This window comes from Terrapene carolina, unplaced genomic scaffold (genome assembly GCF_002925995.2).
Source record: "Terrapene carolina triunguis isolate 2854851 unplaced genomic scaffold, T_m_triunguis-2.0 Scaffold89, whole genome shotgun sequence".
NCBI lineage: Eukaryota > Metazoa > Chordata > Testudines > Emydidae > Terrapene > Terrapene triunguis.
In genome coordinates, this window is record NW_020664440.1 from 20,899,217 (window position 1) to 20,926,876 (window position 27,660).

Below are 27,660 nucleotides of genomic sequence, written 5' to 3' on the forward strand. Positions count from 1 at the left end.
TACAAAAAGAAGAAAAACATACTGTAGAAACTAAAGGGTGAATTCGCAGCATGGCATGTGCCAATTCATCTACACTTGACAGCATTTACCTCTCCTTCTCCCCAACCCACTTCATCTGCACAACTTCCTAAAAATACCAAACAAATTGTAAGTAGAACAGCAGCTGAACATACCTAATCAATCAAGGCCTGATGCTTCGACAAAAACTGCCAGCATCAGAACAGAAGGCAACATCAACCCAACCAATCCAGACTTCAGCTCTTCTGATCATTTTGCGCTGACAAATCACAAAGGAAACTGTGGTTTCACAGACTCTTCCTCTGTGTTAGAGAGGGAGGAGGAGCGGAAAATATGTAGCAGCCACTTCTTTGTATTTATATTGGGAACTTTTTAAGCTGCGGTTTTCATGAAGGATGACCTCCTCACCCCCAAAGCACCCTCTGCCTTAACATTGCTAGAGTCCCTCTATAACAGGGGTCGGCAACCTTTCAGAAGTGGTGTGCCGAGTCTTCATTTATTCACTCTAATTTAAGTTTCGTGTGCCAGTAATACATTTTAACGTTTTTAGAAGGTCTCTTTCTCTAAATCTATAATATATAACTAACCTATTGTTGTATGTAAAGTAAATAAGGTTTTTAAAATGTTTAAGAAGCTTCATTTAAAATTAAATTAAAATGCAGAGTCCCACGGACCGGTGGCCAGGACCCAGGCAGTGTGAGTGCCACTGAAAATCAGCTCGCGTGCCGCCTTCAGCACATGTGCCATAGGTTGCCTACCCCTGCTCTACAGAATACATTGTGTGCGCGCGTTCATTTTCTCTCTGCCTTGGTGCTTGGTTTTACTGGGCCACTCTGGGCAAGGATTCTGCTCTTCTCTACTGGGCAGTGATCTGTTGCACCTCCTGTGTTTGGGCAGGCACCTTACATGTCAATGATACTTGCAGATTGGTTGGCACAGATCCTGCAACTATTCCTGTAATTTACTTTGGGAGATTTGAGGTGATCACAGCTTAAGCAGGGATAAGCTTGATCACTTTGAGTATGAGAGATCACCAGGGTGCGACAGTAAAGAGTGGCATTCTTCTCTCAGAATCGGTATTAAACCAAGTGCTAGAAAGGCAACGTGATGTTGGAAGTCCCAACATTCATAAAGCTGAGGCCCTGACCTCCAATGACCATTAATGATCCTGTGGCACCTTTTACAGAAGTCAGGACCACGGTGTCCTGCCAAACTGCAATTTGGATAGTTACATTCAGCCTAACTAAAATTACTCCTGCAGTGTCAACTTAGTATACTACCCTTCGCTTCCTGTCCTAAGCTGTTGTGCAGAGTTGCTGGGTTGCTAAACAGCTGTTCTGCTTCAACCTTCAGATGGCTGCATCTCAGTGGTGGGAGAAGGGTTTCCTGTACATATAGCTGCACTGGAAATTCACCATCTCTACTTACCCTCCTTTACTAGGATGATAAGCTACTAATCTTTTACTTGCCCAAGGGAAACAGACTTTTGTAAAGGTTAAAGTTGATGCATAATTATGTAAAGCACCTTGGGAATTGTTCAGGGTTGAAATGCGCTGTATAAATGCAAGAGGAGAGAAGGAGAAAAGTGTGATGATTACACACACATCCCTCCCCCATCCTCTTTCCCAGGGGTCTCCCTCACCATTGTTTTGAGAGTCACTTCTATTCTTTTCCACTGTGCAATTTCACCTTTTAGCTTTCTGAACCCTTGTTCTGCAAGAAGCACAAAGAATACAGACCCATGCTCTATGTTCTTATGAGCCTCCAATACTCAGAGCCTAGAGATTTTTCTGCTCCTCTGATCAGCCATGTTGAGATGTATATTTTAAGTAAGACAGGCACTGAACTCTGCCTTGCCCCCTAAGGAAACTGCAGCCTCCTCTTTCCAAACTGCCAGTTCAGTGCTACAAAGAATAGGCATCTTGATGTCAGCTCCAATTCAGATTTAAAAATGAAAGGAAAGCAAAGAAAGAACAGAGCAGAGGACAGGAGAGGAGGGAGGGGGAGAGAGGGAGCAGAGTGGAAGAAGGCAGGTGGAATACAAGGGCAGGCAGACACAGAGGGAAGGGAAGAAATTGAGCATGGACTCTGGAAAGAGATGGGTAAATCAGGAACATGAAGTGCTAAGAGACAGCAGGGGCAGCAAGAGCAGGATTGAGGTCTCCAGCTGTTTTTAACATTCTAAATGACAAAATTCTTGGGATGGTGGTGAATGCCTGGGCACTCTCCCTTCGAGAGAGCACACCCTATATTTTATAAGTGGTTTCCCCACACACAAAATAGCCTGTCCATAAACCACCCATGGCTTGAATTCTAATCTAACGGCATTTCTCAGAATGGAGCAGAAGTGACCTAGTGCAAGCTACACAGGTCCTCCATTACTTCTGCTGCTTTAAGCCCCTGCTTTCAGGTGTCATATCACAACCAGCATCCTTCTGGTGGGGAAGACTGGACCCCGCTTTGGAGCTCACCAGTACCAGTACCAGAGGGTAAACATGTCTTCCCCACACCACCCTCAGACTCTATTCTGCCAGTTCGTGAAGCAAGAGGCTGGGTCGGTCTGAGATTCAGTTACAAGTTTCCTGCAAGGTGACACATTGCTACAGCAGAGCTAGTCCCATGTATAGCCATGTCTAACTCCTTTGTGAATGGGATATGCAACTTCTCCCATTTATTTGTGCTGCATGATCTCTTTCTCCACTGCTTCACCATCTGTTGAGTGTAGCCACCTCCCCACTATTTCACTGTTCAAACTCACTAGCAAACAGCAGGATGGCTCAAAGATGGAGTGTCAAATTTACGGTTGGGAAGAGCAGGCTTCCCTTATAGAATCAGGTACAGCATCAAGCTCCAGGGCTAGGTGGCAAAACTACAGTGAAGTGGCACTTGTTCCACAAAGGGAACACAATTCACCTCCACCACAGAGATGGAAGCAGAATCTTGCAGGCTTTGAGAGAAGCCACAGTAGAGGATACCAGCTAAGTCAGCGAAATGGATCTGCTTCCTACTGGGGATTTTTAAACTGTTTTCCTCCTTGTGGAGTTAGACTTCAGCCCCATCAGCAATGTGACAGGCTCTGTGAAAGCTTCACAGAGATGATCCACCTCACTCTGACCGGCAGCTATACTAGTCATGAGCCCCTCCCCCACAGCTCTGCTGATTTGCCTCCATCTTCAATGACAACACTTCCCAGCCTCCCATTAAATCCAGCTGTTGAATGAGGGTCTGTCAATCATGCCACACTGTGCTGAGTGGACTCATATCCATTGGGGACTGGACCAAGATGACCAGACTCATTAACCTGGTGATCCAGATCTGAGTCAAGTCTCTCCAGGCACAGTGCACATGTATTACATCCTGCCAATTACACTGAGTACCTGCTAGTGGGTTGGGAGGTCTTTGAAGGGTATTTACTGGACACCTCTTCTCAGCTGACAGAGGCGACAGAAAGCATTCTCCATGTAAAAGAGTGAATTGACTCAGATATGTTCTTTCCTATTAATCTGGTCCTTTAATTCTCTACATGAGCAGGTTATGAAGTCCCCCTCTCCCCCCCACCCCCGAATCACTGTCCTGCCTCGGCAGTAAGCAGTGAAAACAAGCTACCAAGAAACTGACATCTGGCTGACAACTAGCCACAAATACTGCTGATTAGCAGGAAAAGGTGCTCAGGCCAGCTAGAATTAGCAGCTGCTCTGGATTCAGCTGGTCCCAAGTGCTTACATTTCCCAGGCACGAAATATCTGACCGGACAAGCCACACCGGGCAAAACTAAAAGTAGCCTTAAAACCATCAGCTCTCTTTTCCTTGCAAGGCTATTCAGATGGTTGCTCATACCCAATCATACCACCTCACGTTGTGTCCTAGAAAGAAAAATGAGAGCATTGAGAGAGGTTTTGGGGATAGGCAGTTAACTTCTCACAAAATAGGTCACTCTTACAGTGTCCAGCCTTCAGAAAATCAAGGTCATTTCACAGCACAATGGGAGGATGTAAATAACCTTGCCTTCTCTTTTCATCTCTCTAAAGTCTGAAGGGCTGAGGCCCTCTGCAGTGTCTCACTACCTTGGTTTCAGCTATTCCTTGACTGAGAATAGACAAGTTCAGATTGGTCTCATTTTTGTAGGTAGTCACAGAATGAACACTAGAAGCACAGCACACAATATTGTCTTTTGTTATTTATTTATATTTTTACTGCATGGGCCCAGGCTGTAATCTTCAGGCACAGGAGACCTGCTGAGACACCCACATGATCAGAGGGCTTTACTGGGTTTCATGGTGGTTTACTGCAGCAAATATCAAGACTTGGCAATACATGACGAAACTTCATGAAAGGTGCCGCGTGCCACTTGAGATCTCTCTCCCCCTCCCCTCTCTTTTGGTTTGATACTGCATTATGCAAGGAGCTTAAAAGCTATCTGCTGTCTCAAGTCCCTGCTGTTGCTTCTGTGTGAACAGACAGCCCATTTCAGAACAAGCTGGTGCAAAGTGTCAGGTTTACATTAAATGGCTTCTGAAGCACCTTTCCACCTCCACAGAAAGTAGTGCGAATATGACCTAGCAAAGACACACTGGAGTTTAGGACAGGCTGGCAGGAATGAAATTGATATGGCTTTTTTGGACATTACTCCCCCATGTGCTCAACAGCAACCTTGACCTGCTTTCTGATTTATATTGTATAGGTGAATTTAGTGCTCATGAACACGGAGACTCTATCACACAGGCAAACACCAGACATAGCAAGGCACGCACAGTCAAGCTCACCACCCACTGCTCTTCCAGTGCACCTCAATCCTATTCTACAGTACCCAGGTCATTCCAGCTCAAGTTTCCAACTCTGCCTTCCCGATGCATTTCACTCTTCTCCTACAGTACCCACCGCTATCCCAACCTCCTAGGGTCTTCACAATTGTCACTACTTCTGTACACCATGCCCCTTTGAAAATGCACTGTGACAGCAGTAACAGAATTCTGATCCTCCTGACTCAAAAGCCCAGGACCAATTGAGCTAAAGGAAGTTCTCAGGGTATGACTACACAGGGATAAAAGATCCATAGCACAGCAGTGGCTACCTGGGTCAGCTGACTTGGCTCAGGGGCTAAAAACTGCAGTGTAGACATTTAGGGTCAGGCTAAAGCCTGCGTTCTGCGACCCTCCACCGTCACAGGGTCCCAGAGTTCAGGCTCCAGCCTGAGCCCAAATGTCTACACTACAATTCTTCAGCCCCAGAGCCTGAGCCCCACAAGTCCAAATCAGCTGACCTGGGCCAGCAGTGGGGTTTTTATGAGACAAAACAGAGGACAGCTACTGGTCATGAGTAGGAAACACCATGAAGGAAACAAAGCAGAATTTTAAAATAATCCAAACAGGCTATTTGAATTAAGGAAGCAAAGAATATCAGAGGCTGTTAATGTCTATTACGTTTAAAGGTGCCTTTTGTTCAATTTGCTTATTTTTTCCCCAGGCTAGAGCATTTAGACCCACGTTTCAGACTCCCTGAAAAGGAGATTGGAGGATTCAATGGACTGAAGGTCATTGGTGGCCTGCATGAAGTAAGTGGTTGGGGCTTAAGCCCACTTCTTAAAAGACAGGTGTACACATAATAAAAACCACCAGCACACCTGTAACTAACTGGCCCTCTTAGTCTTTCTGCTAAGATTGCCAACAAGGATCAAATGGGCTGCAGAGAACCAACTCTCCTCTTTCCATGAGTGGAGGTCCAACTAGGTCAGGGTTGAGGAACACCATATACAAAGCAGCACATAGAGGAAAACGGAACCACCAGTACGGGTGGTTTACCAGTTCTGGGGTTAGATGACATCAATCTACTGGGATTACCCAGCACTAAACTCACTCTTAAAAAAAGATGGGGGGTTACATCCCTGTGAGTAAAGGAGACAGTGCCAATTCATCACAGTAGATGTACAGGTGCTCTGCAGAGTTCCTAGATACCTAATCCCAGAGTGCCTGTTCTATTGGGAAATTAGGAGTCTTCAAAAATATGAAACAACTGACCTGTGCTTGGCAGGGTGGATTGAATCTGGTAAACATTATTTCTGTTACCTGACCTGGTGAAGTGGCCCAGCAGATGATCCACTCAGAAAAATAGCAAACTCAGTCCTTATGGACAGTGGTGCAGGCTGATCTGAATGGAGTAAAATTCAGAGCCAGATGGTTGGAGGCAATGGGATCTAAGAGAAAGATAACTGAGCAGAGGGCAAGCAGAGAGCTTGAAGAACAGAGGCAGAGGAGCCAAGATTTTACAGAGTATAAACTAAACATTTTAAAGATAAAACAACTGTTTTCTGGTTGCATTATTTTTAAATCGCTCCCCCTAACGTACCCAGGGAGCCACTGGCTAGATGATGATCTTTAAACTCTCCTCACCATACCTTATCAGGCTAATTCAGAGCAGGAGGCTGGCTGAACCTAAAGCCCGTTTACACAGGACAAACTCAGCATTCATCAGGGACAAAGACTAAACACATTGTCAAAATAATTTTTCCTGCATTTCTGGACACATGCTCAGGCTTTACACAGCAGAATGGTAGGCCAGTCTCTCTCTGGAAACTATTCAATACGTGTAACGCTGCAGCACCGAGTTACCTCTAAAGACTGTGCGTTGTTTGCCTTATATTACAAAGGTAGCTAGTTCAAATCCTAGCATGTGAGCAGTTTTGCAAATAAATTCTAAGAATACTTTGCATCTATAAAGGCCCTTTCACAAGATCTTAAAGCACTTTACAAAGGTGAGTAAGCATTAACCTCATTTTACAGATGTCAGTACAGAGAGATTAAGTATCTTCCAAAAGGACACAGTAAGTCAGTAGCAGAGCTCACTCCAGGTTCTATGCTTTAACCACTATAACAGAGTGCTTCCCTCAGGTCTTCTTGTATCAGTATTTGAAGAGTGTCAAGCACTAAGGAGGCAGAGAGATTACTTACGGTGGTTTGAAAATGGCGTGCCATTACTCACAAAATACACATGGAGTCTTAGGAAGTATCTCCTAGCAAGGAGATCGGTTAGATGGCAGAACAGTCTCACAAAGGGGTGGAAGTTGCCTTTACTGGAGATACATACACTATACAAAGTTGAACAAAAACACATGAATTTTAGATTTGGTGAAAGGTGCCAATTTAACAGCCCTGGAGACAGACGATCTCTATCCACAGAAGCAGGACAACAAAAGCAGTAGCCCAACACTTCTCCTCCTATGTCCCATAGTCCTAACCTGAAAGCACCACCTCCCAGCATGGGGGGCGGGGGGGGGTTCAGTGCCCCTGTTCTCATTTCTATAACTGCCAGCAAAAACTGCAATTAATACTTATTGCAATGGTCATGTTTGATGCAGACACTTTCCCATTGGACTAAGAGCAAACAGCCATCAGAGTAACTACTTTCAAACACTACCAACCAGGGATGGCTCTGAATCGACTGGCGAAAGGGAATACATCTGATTACTAATCCTGGAGCCATTCAGACCACCTACTAAAGACATTAAAAACTAAACACAGCATTTTGGAATGGATATAGGGAAGCAACAAACTTCATGTTGTAGGGAACAATTGGGCACTGACCTCTCAGGGTATAAATCACATGGAACCCAATAGTGATAGACTTAAAGTGCTCAATCTATTCAGTTTATCAAAGATAAGTGAAGAGGTGACTATAAGTACCTACGCGGGGAGCACATATTTGATAACGGGCTATTCAGTCTAGCAGAGAAAGATATAACATGATCCAATGGCTGGAAGTTGAAGCTAGACAAATTGAGAGGGGAAATAAGGCATACATTTTTAACAGTGAGGGTAATTAACCATTGGAATAATTTACCAAAGATCGTGGCAGATTCTCCATTACTGGCGATTTTAAAATCAAGATTGGATGTTTTTCTAAAAGGTATGCTCTAGGAATTATTTTGGGGAAGTTCTGTGATCTTTGCTACACAGGAGATCAGACTAGATGATCACAGTGGTTCCTTCTGACCTTGGACTCCATGAACAGATCTCCAATTTCTACAACTCTGATGGAAAGCTATATCCAGGTTGCCTCATCCCTCGTAAGTCATAACCAAATTAAGCTCCATTCCATGACAACAGGAAACAATAGGTTGCACATTTCAGGGCTACTTTTGAAATTCTTGGGAGATTAAAGCCATTTGGCCATTGACCTTGCGTTACTAATCTGCAGATGCTACCAACTGCAATTTTTGTGGGTCTGTCTCAGTCTATCCTGAGTCTCAAACAAATACCACTCTTCACCTGGGAAATCAACTTCTTTCTACTCTCAGCTGCTTGGACACTAATGTCTCCCAGAATTAGTTTGGATAAAAATGTCCACACATCCAACATGTCAACACAGTGCTGTGGCCCCATGAAATCATGAAAAATGCAACACTACAGCGCACTGCTACATTCCTTTTGGCCCTGAAGAACAAATTCCTAAATGCAATAACCCTCACCAAAGATATGCTATGTTCACTCAGGAAGACACTGCCTATTTCTGCGTATGTTACATCACTAGAGAGTTATGCATTCAAACCCAGAAACACAGAATTAGAGAGTCCTGTTAGGTATGACAGCTCTGAATACTCCACTGTATACTTACTGTCTAGGAATTTATCCTAAAAATGATCTAGCTTAAAGTCGCTAGGATAGAGGAGGTCCAATCCTTTCCGAAATACTGTATACAAGAAGACATACCTACTTCTTGCTTCTAATGAGTAGAAATCTTTAAAAATCTCTGGTTTTAACCCAACCCCATTCAAATAAGCTAGTACTCCACAGAAGTGGGTGAATAGTTAACAGGAAATAGTTTATTTCAACTGATTTATCTTTTTTTATGAATAGTTCATGAGCAACTTACAATTTTCTCAAATCTGTTTGCCAGATTTCCATAAACAATTTTCAGTTTGCATATTTTCATGAGCAGTTTGTTACAAGTATTCAAAATTAGTTTTGGTTGGATGTACCAATTATAAGGCAGCTGGCTAACTCTGACTGCACATAAGTCACATGGCCTGATTTCTGTTCCCTGACTTAGATGTGCATAATTCTTATACCTTGTCTATCTAGGGAAATTTTCCAACTGGTTTAGGTAAACTGATTTTAAAATCATTAAGAGCTATAATGTAAATCCAGTTTTAAATGTTGCAACATGGCCTTACCCATTTTTACTAAGCTGGTTTCAAGACTACCTGGGGAATATGCAAACTGACATTAACTTTACCTGGGAGCAGGCCAGAGATAAGAAGAGCCATTAGGAAAGAAGTCAGGCCCTAGGGTAACCCAGTCCCATTGAGAATAGCAGATGTGTACAAGAGACTCCTTTGGAGAAGAGAACTTGGGGGGTCATCAAGTCCTTCTTTCATTCAAGGTACTGGGGTGGTTAACAATGTCACAAAGTGGGAGTTTTTTCTAATACCTTTTATGAATTCTATGTATGCCTCAGCTTCCCCTGTACCTACCCAGTGGAGAATATGGGATTATATCTGTTGTTGGGGGCAGCACAGACCAGGAGACAGGTGTGTGGGTGTCATCCAGCTATCTGAGCAGTATGAACAGGTCATTAAAAAGGACTGGTTTAGGCTGACTCTTATCAATGGAAAATCTGAGAGACAATGTAAACTCCAATGATTCTACAATCAATCCTCAGCTGCGGAAACACCCAGCATGTGGGGTTGTGAACTCAGCATAGCTCTGCCTTGAGAACAAAGGACTGAGAGGTGCGAGGTGGGGAATAAATGCTGGTTGCTGGAGGAAGCTGGGAGCACCGGAGAGGGGAATGGACTAAAAGTCAGAGAGATGGAGTCCATCAGAGCTTGGCTGGCCCATCGGGGCCAGAATAGACTATGGTGTAACTTCTGCCTCTCTGTGCAAATCTCAGGACTTCTGATTGTGTGCCAGGTGACTAATAAATTGTTACCTTGTTTTGAAAAGGCTGCCTGTGTCACTGTAAAAACTCACTGAGAGCATTGTGCCCTGGCCTCCCGCAGGAATCTGCTCTGCTGCAGGGAGCCAGAGAGAGTCAGGGAATGCTAGTGCTGAAGGCCCAGTCTTGGCGGCCATGGACCTACTCCTAGGTCCATGTATCCTTGGGGCCTGGTCCACTAAAGGGGTCACTTCTAAGAAACTGTTACAGGATACCCTGTGACTCCGTGACACACAATTAAAGACAACTCCATGTTGCCCTATCAGGCTAACAAGGACTTTTGCTTAGAACATGCCACCCTGTTAGGTGTTGATCTTGAGGGAAAAGGTTAAGTGGGTCCTGCTGAGGCAGGTGACTTTACCTGGCTATAAGGCCTCTTTCGAGTGTGGGGGAAATGAGGGATATAGGGTGTGGGCAGAGCAGTACTGGAGGAAGAATCCTGGCGCACAGCCAATCACAGGGAGAAGTTCTGAGCTGATTTTTATGTTCGCTTATTGCTTTCTTGAATAATGCCAAACTCCAGGAAGGTGGCACATTTGGGCTTTACGTAGCATGTGGACTGTGTAGCACAGATAGGGAAAGGCACTTGTTCACATGGGTTAATACACACTGATGATATGCCAGCTTGGAAACACCGGGGCTTTGTGAAGCTCTGTGATACAGAGCAAAATAAATAACTTGTGCCTCTAGCTTTGTAAATACTGGAAATGGCTGCTGCATGCACCCATTTTAAGCAGGCCAGCATTTTACTCTGGGACATGCGTCATATATTAAGAGGGTGGTTTATGTCCTTCAGGCAGCTCCATATTTTTACTTTTTCCACCAATGAACACTAGGGCACATGAAAAGCTTTTGTGTATGGACCAAATAGAGATTCTTCGGAACCAGGAATCTCTGCCAAAGGATTTTTCTAAACAATAATCGTTTCCAGTTCTTTACAATTAGAAGCAAAATATGGATCATTTTCACCTTTGCAAGTAATAGGCTAGGAGAACGCCTGGGTACAGTTAATCTGAGGCTGCTCTCCTCAGAGTTTATGACTAAATAAACAGCAGTTGCTTGCAGCTTGCGGCCTCTCCACTGATTCCCTTGTGAGGGCCATTTATTGAGTCATAAACTCTTCCAATACCGTTATCACCACAGCATTTGCACAAACAAAGGGTGGAAGAGAGAAAGATTAAAAACTGAACTAACTTTACAGGGAAAGCAAGAGAAAACTTTACAGATCCGTTTGCATTTTAAAAAGGTAGGTGGACATATGCAGACCGCAAAGTGGGAATATACTACAGGGGATGGCTGAGTGCTCCAAGCTCCAGGTATAAAATGCACAGACTTCTCTGAGACTACATTTGGATTCCAGAAAGGAAGTACTGTCCATCAGCCTTCTGAGTTAGAGATATAGTGTTCCATGTGGTATACTTTAAGTATATGTATATATCTTTTCAACGAGGCTTTAACGAGGCCCTGACATGCTCTACAAGGTTGTTAAAAATCCTCTGGTACACCTCATCAGAGTAGGATTCGCCTCAGCATACATGGCCGGTTTTCCTCCCTCATACTTTTGTGCAAGGTGGTGGGTAGCACAGAGGTAGAGAGAAAAGGATGAGGGAGAATTATGAACTCCTCATAACTTTACGTAAGCACCTGCTACTGACAAGAGAAAATGGTAATTTGGCAGGACCCTACTGAGTGAAGCCTGCGTGTGGCCTCAGCATTACATAAAACACAGCCTGGCCATAAGCTTCAGATAAGCCAAAGGGCGGCTCGATAGACAGCGATAGATCCAGCGGGGGTCAATTTATCGTGTCTAGTATAGATGCAATAAATTGAACGCCGATCACTCTAGCGTTGATTCCGGTACTCTACCTCAACAAAAAGCACAAGGGGAATCGACGGGAGAGTGTCTCCCGCCGACACACCACAGTGAAGACACCGTGGTAAGTAGATCTAAGTACGTCGACTTCAGCTACGTTATTCATGTAGCTGAAGTTGCGTAATTTCGCTCAATCTCCCCACACACACACCCCGTAGTGTAGACCAGCCCAAAATGTCAGCTTGGCTGGTCCATAAGAAAAAGGTCCTGGTGACGCTAGGGTGGCAGTCTGAGGGAAGGGGCAACTAACTCACAGAGAGGCAAACCTCTGCAGGCATTTGTGAGGAGAGAGAAGGGTTAAGGTCAGGTCCACTGGCTCACTCTTGTAGGTCATCCTTTCTGCATAGGGGCTGATGGGAGATTTGATTATATAATGACAGGTTATGTAACAAATGAGGCAGAAAATTCTCTAACAACTAAAACCGCAGGTGAAATTCAAATTCTATCTACTCTCAAGGGCAACAGGGGAAGGAGCCTTTGGAGGAGCAAAGACTCAGAGACATATTTACAGAAAAGGGAAACAGGGAGGCAATAAAATACTGCTGCAAGCCTAGGGGGACCGATTCAGGATGGGGCCTGGAGGCTTGATAAAAAACAAAGGCTGTTGCTATTTGCTCACAACGACACCTGTCTCCCTACCTGTGCTCCAAGAAACAAATTAATCAGATTTCCATTGGCCCCCTCCTCTCCTCTCCCCACCCCCCACCCCCACCCTTGGCATGAGAGAAAATAGCAGCCTGGTCTTTCAATTCTAATTGTATGCAAGCTGTGGTAGCTCCTGGTGAAATCTGCAGTCAATAAACTAGAGACAATTTGAAGAGACACAATGGGAGCTGCCCCTCCCACAGCTTCACCATTATCCCAGCTTTTATTTAGGTCTAAAAGCAGTGATTTTATGCTTTCTTGTCTGAAGTTCTGCAGAGATATGAAAACAGACCCAAACTAAACAGGAGACATCACAAGCAGGCCACTGTGATAGTCAATGTGCTTCCCAGCAAGCAAGACACAGCAAGCTCAGGATGCTGGTGCTCCGATAATGGAGAGTACTTAGGTGGAATAATACTCACTAGAGTCAGTACTGAAGCTTCTAAACTCACTGTTAGATAGGCTCCAATGGAGATTTGAAACCTGGTCTCAGAAAGTGCCTCCCAAGTTCTTCTCCTTTGCTGGGAGGAGGAGACATTAGAAAAGTAGCCCCACATTCACTTGCATGAACTGCTTAAGAGGAAGTAAATAAGTGAAGCATATTCTTTGGGTCAAAGCCAGTGAAGAGGGGATTTCCCTTACATTTCCTCAGCACACACCTTCACTTCATCCCTGCCCATCAGCCTCTGCCCCATCAAGCCCACAAGAGTAAAAACAGCCACCATCTTAAATGGACCCAAAGGGTTTTCCACGGCCTGGCACAGGTAGCAGTATTTCTATGGCACAGAGATAGAGTCCAGGAGCCAAGGGGCCTCTCCTTCCCTTGTCCCATGATTTTTCATCAGGTGAACAGCATTCCCCCCTTCCCCTTGTCCACAATGCCTCTTTGGGGATGCTCTTTTCCAGAGTTGGCCTTGTACCAAGCACCCCTTGCCTTGCAGAGTACGCTGCTGAGATTGGTCACTGACCCTGGCAGCTCAGCCAACAATGCCAAACTCACAGTCCTGGAGCCTCTATTGCTCTCTCATTCTCCTCCCTTCATCATTCTGCTGTCTCATTAGGAGTCCCAGCTCTTGGCCTGCAGACAGACGGCTGCCCTCTCCCCTTTGTTCCTTAATAAAACAGCAGGTTTGCAGAAGTCCAGTGTCATCCTGGTCACTCTTTCAGAACTCACTGGAACCCCAGCAAAGGGCTAGTGCTGAGACAGGCCAAGGAACCAGGAGGGGAAGGAAATGCCTCAAATATATTTTCAAACTAAAGGGGGTGGAATTAACCAAGGAAAAAAAACATAAGAAAGAAGCGAATTCTTCTGTTTGTTAATGAGGTTGGGAAACTCAGGGCACATGCAACATTTCTGGCTCAGGGAGATTTTCAGAGAGAATAGGGGATTTTTCAAAGGACAGGCTCTGACCAATACAGGCTCTGGAAGGGGTGGAGGAACAGTAGCCATCTATTGGGAGCTGCAATTTTCACTTCTATCATAGTTCAGAGTCCTCCCATCCTGTGTCTAGTTACTGTGTCCAGGGGCTCTCTCAGTAAAATTTTTGGAGGCCTCAGAGTTCAGCCACCACTCTTGCTGTTGGTCGCTATGACAATTTTTCTTAAAATACTTAATTAACTTTAGGAAAAACAAATAAATATACACATATACAAGTCCAAATCATAATTTATTTATGGAGGGTTTTCTTTTTTTGCAGACTCAATAATAAAAACAATGTACAGTTCTCTATTCTTTACTGGATCTTAACAGAATAGAAACACAAATATGGTGCTTTGCACATTCTTGTCTTTTGTTGTTGTTGTTTTCTTTTTGGTTGCTTTTTAAAAAAAGACTTGCTAACTAGTAAGTCTGCTGCTGCGAAAAGTAATATCTGTATGTTTGCTAATATCACTTTTCATAGCAGAATTATTAGCTAGTTAGGAGGCTCCGATAAGTGATATTAACAACCGTACAAATATCAATTTTCACAGCAGATTTACTCAGCCCTGGCAAGTCAGGGGACAAATTAAGCCCTAGATGGGGAGCAATGGGTGCCAGGGGCAATGTGGGGGGAGAGGTACGTCCAGGTCAGGGCCCGCCACCTCACAGTCAGAGCCTGGGGCTGGAGGAGGCTGCAGGGGGCCAGGGACAAGGGGGCGGGGAGTGAGCCCAGAGCCAGTACCCGCCGCTGCTTGGCTGGGGTCCAGGGCCGGAGCCCAAAGTCCCACGACTGGAACCTGCCACCTGCCGCCCCAGGGTTGATGCCCGAAGCCCAAGCCTCACTGACCCCGGGAAGGTGGGGGACTCACTGGCTGCCAGCTCCTCCAGCGTTTGTGGCTCAAGGGGGTGTGGGGGGGGAAGGACCAACACCTCTGGTGGCCCTGGGGGAGAGGCACTGCTTTGCACCCGGCCCCATCACTGCCCAGGAGGCTGTGGCCATTGTGGCCACATTTGAGAAATGCTGGTTTAAACTATGTCCTGGGCACCTTTCTGCCACCATCAGGGGGAGCTCTCAGAGCACTACAGGATTCATTAAGTAACATATGATGAGCATTACAAGATCTTTGGTGAAGGAAGGGCACTAGTGAGGGCAAAGCATTTGTATGCAAATGAACTGAAGTCACCTGCATACAGTGGCTAGTGGGAGCCAACACCCCTCCGTCTAGAAATCAAGCTCAGCTCAGTTTGAAAACATCACAAAGTTCTTCCCTCTTCCCCACTCTTCTCCAAGGTGAATCTACAAACGTGCAGGAGAGCTTGAGGAAGCGGGGCATTCGGTATAAGATGTAAATTTAAGAAAAGTCGTCTTTTTTTTTTGGTTAGTCTTGTAATAGCCTTTCATGAAAAATAGCCAGCTGCCCGTGACTGAGGCAATGCACACATCTTGGGGTTCAGAGGACACCATACACCAGTGGGGTTAACTACCAGGGCCAGATTTAAACCTGGGGTAAGCCAGAAAACTCACTGAAGCTGTAAGAGCTTACACCAGGGCTCCATTTGGTCCAGTGTTTTCAGAACCTTTTAATTCATAGATTATAAAGCCAGAAGGCACTGTTGTGATTATCTCGTTTGACCTCTTGTATAACACAGGCAACATGACTTCCCTGAATTAATTCCTGTTGGAACTAGAGCATATCCTCCGGAAAAACATCCAATCTTGGTTTAAAAATGTCCAGTGATGGAGAACTCACCACAAATGCTAACCTCAGAGCTCGCAGTTACCCTGGCAGTAGCCTCTCTTCCCTCCCAGTACATACAGAGATTTCCTGCCACCTTGCCGTCGCCTGCAGCACATGAATGTAATGTGTGCTTCAATACCCTGCCAGCACCTCTTTCCAGCAGATTTCCACAACACCAAGGGAAACTTTCTAGCAAGGTTCACTGTACACAGAAGTCTCTGGGAACTAAAATTGCCCAGGTATTTGGTTTATAAAGAAAACACACAACTAAAAAAACCTCACAACCTCCAAGCTAATAGGATCTTTCACTGCCCTCTGCTGTTACCAGTCATTCAGCTTCCAATTTACTCTTTAATAATGTCAGGCTGGGGCTCAGGACTGGCAGCTTCCCAGCTTCTTTCTCAGGCGAGTTGGAGCTGCAGCTTGTGAATATGCTGAAGTTTAATGCAATCTGTCTTCTTTGGTAATCACATTCCGTCTGCACTGGGCGCAATAAAGATGTATTGGTAAATGCATTTGCTAAAGATATACTCTGCTGAAAAGGCTACAAGCCTGATTTACAGGAGGCAAGGAGGAAGCATTGCCTAGCAGAGACTGGCAAGAGATGTGCTCTGCTCTGCACACAGCAACAGAGGGGCAGAGATTGTGCAGCAGCAGCACAGGCCCTGCTTTACTTTAGAGCTGAGGAAGAAAAAGAAACCACATGTTTTGGGAGCTGGTGACTTTAAAGATACCAGAGAAAAGCCCTTTCCCTGGCAGCTTTAACCTTGCTGATTTGCAGACATACAAAGACCTTCTTTATAAACAGGAAGGAAAAAAATTCCACTAGGACTTGCAACAACATTTGGTCTAATATATCCTGACAATTTTCCCATCTCCTTCTGTTGGGGCTTCTTCTGGGAGCCGGCTGGCAGCTTGTTTCATGTTATACTTAAATCAGGCAAACAGCTTCCCCTCACAATGCTAATGCAAAGGAGAGAGGCTCCCTTCACAACAATCTCAGCCTCTCCCTTTCACACAGGTGATCCCATGAGAACTATCTCAGTCTCATATTCCCTACAAAGCTCTGCTTTTGCCCTGATGTCCACCCCACCATAAACCCTGACACTGTTCAAGAAATTGCTCAGTCAGAGCGGATGGCCCTGTACCTGGAAGGACACTTTCCTCTTTTCTTACACACTAGAAATCCCACATCTTATACTCACCACCATCTCACTCTCTATTTTTGCCAGTTGAGAGCCCTGGAAAGCGTGAATTTCCAGTGGAAGTGGTCTGTGAATTGTGCATCTTTTCCACTCCCTTTCTTTTGTTCAAATACTAATGGACTAATTCTTCCAAGATGCTGAGCAGTCAAAATTGATAAATGTTAATGGCAGTTGTATGCGCTCTGCACCTCTGAAGATCAGATCATAAGGGGTGCAGGCTTCCTATACTGGGCCAGCAATTTTGGGATACCCATAATCCCTTAGAGGAAACACCTTGGTCTAATTTGCCAATCTAGGGGAACTAACGGCAAGCAGCAACAATAGGAGGCAAGCCCCCCAATTTTGGGATGCAATACTAGGAGATAGAGAGCACTTAGAGCTCTGGTCATTCAAAAATATTGCTGGTGTTGGAAATATTGCTTTGCCATCTCAAATGTGAAGGGTGCCGCTTGGATGGTCCCTAGGAAAAGTTGAGATTTGGGGGAAATGACAAGATGCATGAGAAGCTTATCAGAAACCCAACAGTGGTTGGCACTACTGTCTCAAGATGCTAACTCAGAGCATCAGCACCTGCTGCAATTGGGGGATTCAGCAGCCTGTGGGGAGGTCCTGGGGAGAGATTGAGGCCTGTGAGCATTCTGACCTTGCCATCAGAGCCACAGCAATCTGAGAGAAACCTCCCCATAAGGAAAACACCACGCAGAGAGGACAGCAAAGCCAGCAGGATGCAGTGGGGAAGTAACGGTTACCTTCTGTGCTGCACTAACACAGCGCTGGTACTCCTTGGCCAGCTCCGAGCACTTGAGCACTTCATGCTTGTTTTCCTGGTAGCACTTCAGAATCTCAGACTGCAGCCCTGCACATAGAGGCTCAGTGTTCCTCCGCCTGTAGGGAAAACGAGGACAGGAGGATCTGTGACAAGGGTAATGTTCACCTACTTACTTCAACTCTACCAGTTCCCATTCATATGCCAACCCCTGCACTGGAACCACGAGAAAAATCTTCAAAAAATAAGTTATCCAGTAGGAATAGCAACCACCAAAGGAATCATGCCTTTCAGTTGAGGAGTTCAAAGCACTTAGCAAATACAAGCTTCATAATCTCCCATGAGGTTAGGAAGGGTTATCCCTATTCAGCAAGTGGGGAAAGAGTCAGAGAGATTAAACGATTTGCCCAAATCACATAAAAAATCTTTGGCAGAGCTGGAGGTAAATCCCAGGAATCCAGGCTGAACCACAAGACTCTCCAAAACAACCAGATGTCTACCCTAAGAGTCGGAGGAGCAACCATGACTTGTTGAATAAGCCACCTCATTCTCCAATTTACGTCACAGCTATTAAAGCATGTCAAAACAAAACAAAAAAGAGCAGGTTGGCATATGTGACTGCAGCTCAGGTAGGCATGAATGAGCTAGCTTTAATCTAGCTGGAGCTATAAAGCTGTGGCAGTGCAGGTTTCAGCGTGGGCTAGTCCCACATGTAATTACCCAGGGTTCTAGATGGGCTTGTACAGTCTGCATTGCAGTCCATGCTGCCATGGCTTCACGGCTTCAGCACACTAGCTAGTTAGATTAAAGCTAGCTGAGATATATCTACTCAGGCTGCAATCAGACCCCATGATTGTCACGTAGACTTACGGGAGGTGTCTGAAGAGCATCTATAACTTGTTGAATAAACCACCTCACAATCTCCAATTTAAGTCACAGCTATTTAAGCACTTCAAAAAACCAGCAGGCTTGGGGTCATCATGACCATTCCAGTGGCTAGCAAAAGTAGGGAGTAAGAGTGTAACTAAATATGTTTTTTTATTTTTTGAAGTCGTCAATTTAATATTCATCTCTAGGTGACATTTACAGCTACCCAGGTATATCTCATATACTATAAGATATGCGTGTACATACAACACACAAGTAGCAACAGTACAAATAATGGAGAAGGCAGAGGTGAAACACCACCAGCAATGATGGTACTTACGTACTAAGCAAAGTGCCATCATCTACACAGACATGCATACACAAACTGCAGGATTTGCACCACACTTTAGAACTTGTGTGCAAGTGTGTGCATATGTTAAGGAGAGAGTGCACACAGGAAGAAATTCTCAGATGTAATCTACTACACCTTAAATCCCCACTTTTCCTATACTGCTACATTTGTAGGTCTGTCTCTGAACATTGAGCCCAGCTCTTCTTTCCACAGCACTTGATCCTACAGGCAAATTGTAATCCTGTGCAATGACATCACATTCATTTCCTGAGCAACAAAAATGGTGTCATCAATGCATCCTTATGACTTCAGTGCACAATCAGGGAGGCGCTGAGAGTGAGTTTCTGGATGTTGCACCTGCTGCATAGTCAAGCTATTATTTGAGTCACGTTTCTTTCTACTGGGCAAAGAAACTAAAAATCCTGTGCTTCTTGGATCCTTTGTGACTGTAGTGAGGATGGGGGGAAGGGAGCTCTGACATGAACTTTCAGCCCTCACATTTTTTAGGTTGGGGATGCATGCAGGGGGTGAGGGGGCGTGATAAGGGCAAAATATTCTGTTATATCTGGATACTTCTCTGAGAAAATTGTACTAGGACAAATGTCCAAGAAGTACACCCTCAGCCCTGATCACACCACCAAGTCTCAAGGGCAAAGCATTTATCAGGAACAACATGCCCCACATACCAGCCACAGCATGAAAAGTAACAGCAACATTGCTGTGCTTGGATTAGACACAGTCAAATAATTTAGTCCCTCCTTCCCCCCCCCCAAAATGGTATGGTCTCTAGAAGGAAGGTAATTCCTATGTAGGATCCCTGGACTTTGTTCATTATTTTATGTGTCATATTAAAACAAACCAAAAAAATCTTTTTAAAGCCTTCCAAAAGTTTGAAATGGAAAAGAACGTGCAGGGAACTTCAGATACTCATAAGATTGGCATTTTGCTCTGTCACTGCGATTTTAATATAATTCTAATCAACTCAGTGAGTCCTTCGAAACAATACCAAACAGTGCTAGGTCAGGAAATACCACCAAATCCCTCAATTCACTGGGAAAGTTAAGACTTTTAAAATTAGGTTTTTAACTCAGCATGTTAAAAAAACCTAAAGTGTATTTTGTAACATCATCCAACAGGAGGAAGGGGGAAGAAAGATACAATATGTTATTAAATCATTCATCTATATTCACCTGAATTTAACAGTGCGATATAAGCTTCGCAGATGGACAGATACATTTTAGAGAGTGTTTGGGTTTCACTTTGCCAGTCTCAGAATGGAGGGTCATTAAGCCCTTATTTCCTGGTTCCTCACCTGCTATGATGCCTGCCTTCACTGACTAAGATTAATGACAAGTTAGGACACACTTGAGGGCTCATGGCACCCTCTTGCCCTGACTGTGCCAGGGGGTGCAGGCAGCACTGCACAGGGTTAAAAAACAAAACCAAATTATAGAAAGCAGCTGGTGAGGTGCCTGCCACTGCCTTTCCCCTGCAAGAGGTGAGAGATCAACCCATGTAAAGTGACAGAGGTTGCTTGGGAGGCAGCTGCATTACCAGTGTATTTGCTACTGCTTCACAGAACAGCCCAAAGAGCAGAGCGTTTACACAGCAACTGAATTTCAGTTAGCCAGAATCATCACCAACACCTTATCCCTGCTTCAATAAATTAATATTTTTTTCAAAATGAAAGCCAAGATCTCATCTACACACAAGTTGCACCAATTTAACTAAACAGGTTCAGATCGATAAACTAGAGGAATAAAACACAAAGACAGTTAAGTCGATTATGGATTTAAAACATTCTTAAATCGATTTAAGAGTGTCTGCACACGTTAACTGCACTGATTTAACTAAGTCTGTTTTGTCACCTTACTTAGGTAAATCAGTAGAACTTGTATTTAGACAAGGCCTCTGCTTTCACTCAAAAAAGGAGTCTCATAGTTGTAAAGAAAACCTTAAAAATTTGAAGGAGTGTAACCAATGCAGTAAAGTCTGCCTGAGTTTGTAAATAGCCTAAAACAATAGCTCTGAAAGGGGTGGACTGTCCCATCTATGAGGTGCCCAATAACAAGTTAGATGCCAGGTCTGTTAACTATCTCACTAATGCTCAAAGCATGTCATGGATGGAGCAGGAAGATCACACTGCAAGTGTGAAAGCTGATTTTGGTGCTATAAGCAGGTAGCATCTGGGAGGTTCCACCATTTCTCCCACCAGCCCTCAGTCTGACCTGTGGAGCTAGGAAGTGCCTAGCCCAGATGTCCGTACGAACCCCATCACAGGGGAGGCTATCCTGGAGAGCCCAATGGGACACCTAAGCCTGTGCCTGCCTGGCCCCACCATGCTCCCTCAAAAAAGGGGGTGCCTGGACTGCTCTGGTGGTGAACTTAAGGCTAAGCAGTTTCTTTCCTAGTTCCAGTGGCTGCTGCTGCTCCTCCCTCTGTTCGAGGCTAGTGCAGCCTCAGGCAGACATCACTGTGCTGCTTCCTCTTGGATCACTTTTTAATTGTTGTTTTTAAACCTGGGAACTCTGATTGTGACATCACTGCATGACTGAGAGCTATGGCCCCAAGCACCCGTTGTACCTATGCCTTCATCTGTCCCTGCTCACGGGTGTTTCTGAACCCCCCTGAGAAGGAGCCAACCCTGAGGAGCCTCATGGAATCCAGCAGAATGTCATACTTCAGATACCTCCATAATCTCCTGAGAGTGAGATCCCATTTTGGCCTCTGAAGTACCTCCCCTCCCTCGGTTAGCTACAGCCAGTAGGCTCAGACTGCTCTGAGGAAGGTGGCATTCTAGCCTCCCCACTGGGTTGCTGTTGGTAAGACAGGGTGCTCAGCAAAAAGGGGTCTGGTACAGTGACACATCTGGGGCTTTCTTTGGAAAGGTTTAAGGCTCACTCTGTTTTTAAAAAGGAAAAAAAGGTATTCTTTAAAAAAAAAAAAAAAAACTATGCTGGCTCCAGAGAAGGCTAGGCTCTTAGACCTTGTTTAACATATTGAGTTATAATTCCCACCAGTGTTACTGAAACTGATAGATGGGACTCATTTACAGGGGCTGAGAGAAAGGACAGGAGGCAGGGCTTGAACAATGCCCCAGGAAGAAAAATGAAGCATATCAATATGAAAGGCGAAGTCCATAACCTATGTCCCCATCTGCGTACTGGGCAAGGTGTAAGTCAACAGGTGGAAAGAGGAACAGCTGAGACTAGAAATAAAATAACTCATTAGTTTTGCCTCTCTCATCAAACTGGGGGGAAACAAACCTTTGCTTCTCTGCTGTCCAATAGGAAGGAAGGCTGTGTACACATGAAATCCAGGATTTCAGATCCTCCTCTCCCCCTCCCACTGAGTAAGCTAAATCAGGTCCTTGTCTGGAAAAGAAGGGAGAGGTTTTCTTAAATGAAACAAAGGGCATCTTTCTCTCTGCCATCCCTTGAGGTAAGCATGGAGCCAGAGAGATCTTGCTGCATTTCGACACGCTGAGAGTTACCAATTCCTATCTCTTTCCGTGTATTCCCTTTATTTAATAAATGAAATCTCATCAACTTATCCTTCTTCCATTATCATTGCTGACATCAATCTGATAATATTGGCTTGGCGTGGAATCGTGCTATTATGTGTCCTCCTGATATTTAATTTAAGAGAAACGTCTGCAGTGGGGTGAATATGTGAAGCAAGCTTTTTATTACTGGCAGCAGTAAGGACGCTGGGAGTGAATTAGACATTCATCTTAGTCAGGACCAATCTAGTGGCTCAGAAGAGGTTTTCTCTTTAACCCTCTCTTGGCTGTTCAGCAGTGGCAGGTAACTGCTGCTCCAGCCAACAGCTGCATTCATCTGTCTTGGAAAATTCATCTCTGCGTGAATATAAACCCAATGAAGAAGTGCAGAGTGCCTGGGAGGTTAAAGCAAGGTTCCTAAAGAATTTCCACCATCAATTCTGGGCTAGTAAAAAAGTGTTTGTCAGAATGTTTGTCAATTAATCAAACAGTAACACTTCCCCCTCCCCAACACACACACTGAGACAGCCAGCTATTACAGGGATAGATTAAGGCAAGATCCTTGGGATCTAGCCCCCAGGGGCAGATGCAGGAACAAGGCAGAGCAACAGGCCACAGAGAAGTACCCGGCTGATTGCTGGTAGCAAGCTGCCCTGTAGGAGGAAGATCATGGACTCAGGATTGGGAGGTGGAGGGGAGGAGAGCCTTCTGCATCTGGGAGGAAGACATTAAGGCTACGTCTACACTACGCAGCTTTTACAGCTGTGCCGCTAAAAAGCACGCAGTGTAGCTTCTGTTTGTCGGCAGGAGAGAGCTCTTCTGCTGATAAAAAATTCCAACCCCAAGGAGCGGCAGCAGCTTTGTCGGCAGGAGAGTGCTCCTGCTGACAAAGCGCTGTTCACACCGGTGCTTTTCGTTGGTAAAACTTTTGTCGTTGTGGGGGGGTGTTTTTTTAACACCCCTGAACAACCAAAGTTTTGCCAACCAAGTTCCAGTGTAGACAAAGCCTAAGTATCTGCATGGTGACAGAAGGTTTAACTAAAAGAAGAGTCCATCATGGGGTAGCTCAAGGGTGGTTGTTGCACAAAACTTTGGTAGAGGCAAGTGCCATTTAATCTTAAACTTACCCCTGGGGTTAGTTGCACTGAGAAAACAGGGCTGTAAATGCTGCAGTAACAGAATGACAGGAGGATATTCTGTTCTAAAGATTAATGGAAAACATGCTCATTCCTCCTAGTCAGTCAGTCAGAGTCAGGAGACCAGCCCAGTCCCTGCCCACATAAACCTCCATCTTTCCATCACATGCGCATGTCCGGGTCATAGAGTCGGTACCTAACTTTTCTTGAGTTCATGAGCTTTCAGATGCAGGATTTTGGTTCGGGCCCTGTTCTCCACCCTTCTGGGACAGAGTTCCCAACTCTGGAAGTCAGTTGTTTAAATAAAAAGAGACTCAAATATCCCACAACTGTGGCCTTCCCCCACCCAACCTTCTCAAAAAAATCCCTAACCCCTACCAGTATTTGCCACTATTTTGTCCTGCAACTAAAAATACACCAGCAAAGTAAATTTCTAGCCCTATCATTCTAGGACATAGCAGCCCCATAGGCCAGTGCAGGAGAGCAATTTCCTCATGGTTACTATACACCAGGCAAACTAGTTGATTGTTACAGAGGTCCCAGATGTAGTCAAAAGATGCCATAGCACGTTGCTCTTTTACACTCTGATGAACTGTATTCAGACTGAACTGTATACTGCAGTTACAAAGGAGTTTGTGGGGAAGATGGGGTGGGAATCTAAACCTAGACATTTTCATGCGTCTACTCAGGAAAAGCCCAGGGCTGAGATACCAGGTGGTGTGGCAGGTCAGAAATGAGGTGCATTGATAGAGCTGTATGAGGGCTCAGGGCATAGATAGCTCGGGGTGTTGCAGGTCAGGATTGACATACGCTAGTGACTTGTAATAGATGATACGTCTACACTATGAGCTGGGGTTGACACTCCTAGCTTGCGCAGACATACTCGCGCTAGCTCTCCCTGAGCTGGTGTTCTAAAAACAGGCATGTAACTGAGATAGTATGGCAGCGGCGAGCAGCGGCCTGAACCCTGTGGACACATGCTTGGCACAGCTCGTCCATGCCACTACTCACTGCTGCCTGTGCTACCTTGGCTACACTACTATTTTTAGGGCGCTATCTTGGAGGGAGGAAGTGCTAGTACGTCTACAGCAGCTGGGAATCATATGGTGGGATGTTTCTGCATCACAAGGCCTGCTGTGGGTATTTTAGAGTGAGCATGTTGGTGCAATGGTCAGGTACTGTGGTATGTTGTGGTATGATATTACACATATACAAAAACCTACAAGTGGCTAGCTGAGCTGGAAAACTGCATTCTCCCTTTGATAGTATTTGGCTGTCACAGACAGCGTCTCTTTAACACGTCAGGAAAATAACTCTGGAGGAATACATCGAACAGGACAAAGAAAGGTTTCTTCTTTTCTGATTATCGCATCCTTAGCATTTACAGCAAAAATTAACACACAACTGAAGCATTTCATTCATAAATAACAAACTCACCACCACAGAGAAAATAGCTGTGGAAACTATCTGGGAAGCTGTCAGCTGGTGATCAAGGAGAAGGACTACAGGATACTGCAATATCACAAACCCAGCACCATGACTTCACTACTTCCTTTGGAATTCCCTCCCCCAGCAGGTCAGTTCAATAACATAGCTAGAATTAAAAAAGGGGATAGTCATTTGGTGACTGATTTAGCAGGAATATGGAATGGATGATCTAACAGATCTCTTCCATCTCTGATTTCCATGATCCAATAATATTCTATTACAAATACTAAGATGAGGTACCCAAATCATATGTTTCAAGAGCATAACCTCTATGGTCAGAGAGAAAAAACACTCCTGCCCTTCCTCAAGTATTCAAGAACATTTTTCAACTGATCTGGTTTCACCTTCCTCCAAAGCATCGGGATTGGACACCGCTGTGGATTAGTTACTACGCTGGGCAGAACTAAAGCCCAATCTGCTATGACAAATACTATGTTATATCAAGTAAGAGAACAATGTGGACCAAAATAGAGAGAACCACCCCTGGGACTTCTCATAAGGATAGCGCCATTAGCCTCAGTGTTCTGGATAAATTCCAGCTCAGATAACTAAATTCTGCCTCCTGGAATTCCCTTTGCTGTTTCCATTGGATACAGTATGCTGCTTTACCTCCTGTCATCATAAACAGTTGTGCAGCACTGCAACTGAACAGCTGCTGCATTCCACCCCAGAGATAGCTGCATTTCAGTGGTGGGTGAAGCAATTGCTATATTCTAGTGGCATGGGAGTGCCACTATTGTTAAGGTTGTATTGTGCCACCTGTTTAAAGGTGGACCTTTCAAAGTTCTCTAAAATCAACACGCTTAGTTGGTTTCTTTGAAATTTAGTGTACCTCAGGAGGGTGCAGGATAATGTTTAGTGACCAAAATTTGGAGTTATTTGAGCCAGGGGTTCCAGACATATAAGAACCCATAAATAGCCATTTAAAAAAAACAAAAAACAAACAAAACAAAAAAACTGTAGGTGAGGTTTTGGTTTTTGGTATTTTGCACAGCGCTAGAGATCAAACTATTGATGTGATGCAGGTCAAAAAGGTCTCAATCTGTCAAGTTTTACCCAAGTTAGTGTATGGTACCCACCAGAGGCGCCGACTTTTAATGTGCCGTGGGGTACTCAACCCCCGCCCCCGGCTCTGCCCCAGGCCCCACCCCCACTCCACCTCTTCCCCCAAGCCCCCCCTCCCACCCCTCTTCTTCTCACCCCCTCACCCGAGACCGCCTGGTCCTCACTCCTCCCCCCAGCACCTCCTGCCTGCTGCGGAACATCTGATCTGCAGCAGGTGCTGGGAGGAAGGGGGAGACGTTGATCCACGGGGCCGCCAGTGGACAGGAGGTGCTGGGGGGATGGGAGCTGGCTGCCAGTGGGTGATCTCCACCCACCATTTTTTCCCCATGGGTACTTCAGCTTTGGAGCACCCATGGAGTCAGCGCCTATGGTACCCCTAAATGTTTCGGGAATCCGACTTGAAGAAAATGTACACTTATATTGCACATGCACCAGTCCAGAAAAACAGCTAGAGGGGTTTCCATGCTCACCATTTTCTATGGTTTAAACTCGACTCTTGTAAACGCCTCTCTAAAATCTGCTGTTTGCAGTGTTGTTGTAGACATGTTGGTCCCAGGAGATTAGAGAGACAAGGTGGGTGAGGTAATATCTTTTATTGGTGAAAGAGACAAGCTTTGTGTAGCTCGAAAGCTTGTCTCTATATTACCTCACCCACTTTGTCTCTCTAAAATCTGAGCAGTTATTCAAAGTGCTTTGAAATTTGGTGTGCCTCGTGGGGGCACAGGATACCATTAGTGATACAACGGATTTCTGAGTTATAGGCCTCCCAAATACCGCTTTCCTTCTGCTACCTTGTACTGTTAAACTCGGGGTATGTCTACACCGCAATCAGACACCCGCGGCAGGCCTGTGCCAGCTGACTCGGGCTCACGTGTATGTTTAATTGCAGTGTAGATGTTCTGGCTCGGGCTACAGCCCAAGCACTGGGACCTCCCACCTTGTAGGGTCCTATAGCCCAGGCTACCGATTGAGCCCAGGCATCTACACTGCAATTAAACAGCCCCACAGCTCAAGTCAGCTGGCATGGGTCACCCGTGGGTTTTTAACTGCAGTGCAGACATACTGCTAGAGGTACTCATGACTCTATGAATTACAGACCTCTTGATAATGATGAACACCCCTCAATTAACGTATCTAAGGATAAGGTAATCACAAGCCTCCACCTAAGACAAAAGGAGTTTTGGACTTAGGGAATGTCTTCACAGCAAAAAAAGGACTAGCAATAGAGAGTCTTAGAGCCCAGGTCAACTGACTCGGGCTAGAACTAGGAGGCTCACACTGCAGAGGTAAAAATAGTAGTGTAAATGCTTAGGCTGGAGCCCAGGCTCCAAGACCCTTCCCTCTTGTCGGGTTTCAAGCCAGGCTCCAGTCCGAGCCCGAATGTCTACACTGCTATTTTTAATACCCAATAATAATAATAATACATAGCCCCTGTACTAAAGAGCTTTAACAACATTAAACTTCACAAATACCCCTTTAAGGCAGGTAGTCTTCCTAGTTCACAAATGATGAACCTTGTTGCTTCAGTTTAACTGACTTGCCCAAAGTCTGAGTTCAAGGCCAGAAACGATCATTTAATCTGACCCCCTGTATATCACAGGCCAACACCACCCCCCACATACTAAGCCCAACAACTGAAATGAGACCAGAGTAT

General features: G+C 45.1%; 1 protein-coding gene across 4 annotated transcripts in view; it reads right to left on the bottom strand.

Annotated features, from left to right (window-relative positions):
• Positions 1–27,660, bottom strand: part of CHCHD6 (coiled-coil-helix-coiled-coil-helix domain containing 6) — a 172,627-nt gene that overhangs the window by 34,294 nt on the left and 110,673 nt on the right. For 2 of the 4 annotated variants that reach the window (XM_026650326.2, XM_026650325.2), the window contains 2 exons: positions 22,082–22,189; positions 17,580–17,715 (listed from right to left, as the gene is read on the bottom strand). In XM_026650326.2, coding sequence (XP_026506111.1) covers positions 17,580–17,715; positions 22,082–22,189 — 244 coding nt within the window. The remainder of the gene's footprint in view (positions 1–17,579; positions 17,716–22,081; positions 22,190–27,660) is intronic. The other 2 variants (XM_026650328.2, XM_026650327.2) reach the window with 1 other exon arrangement.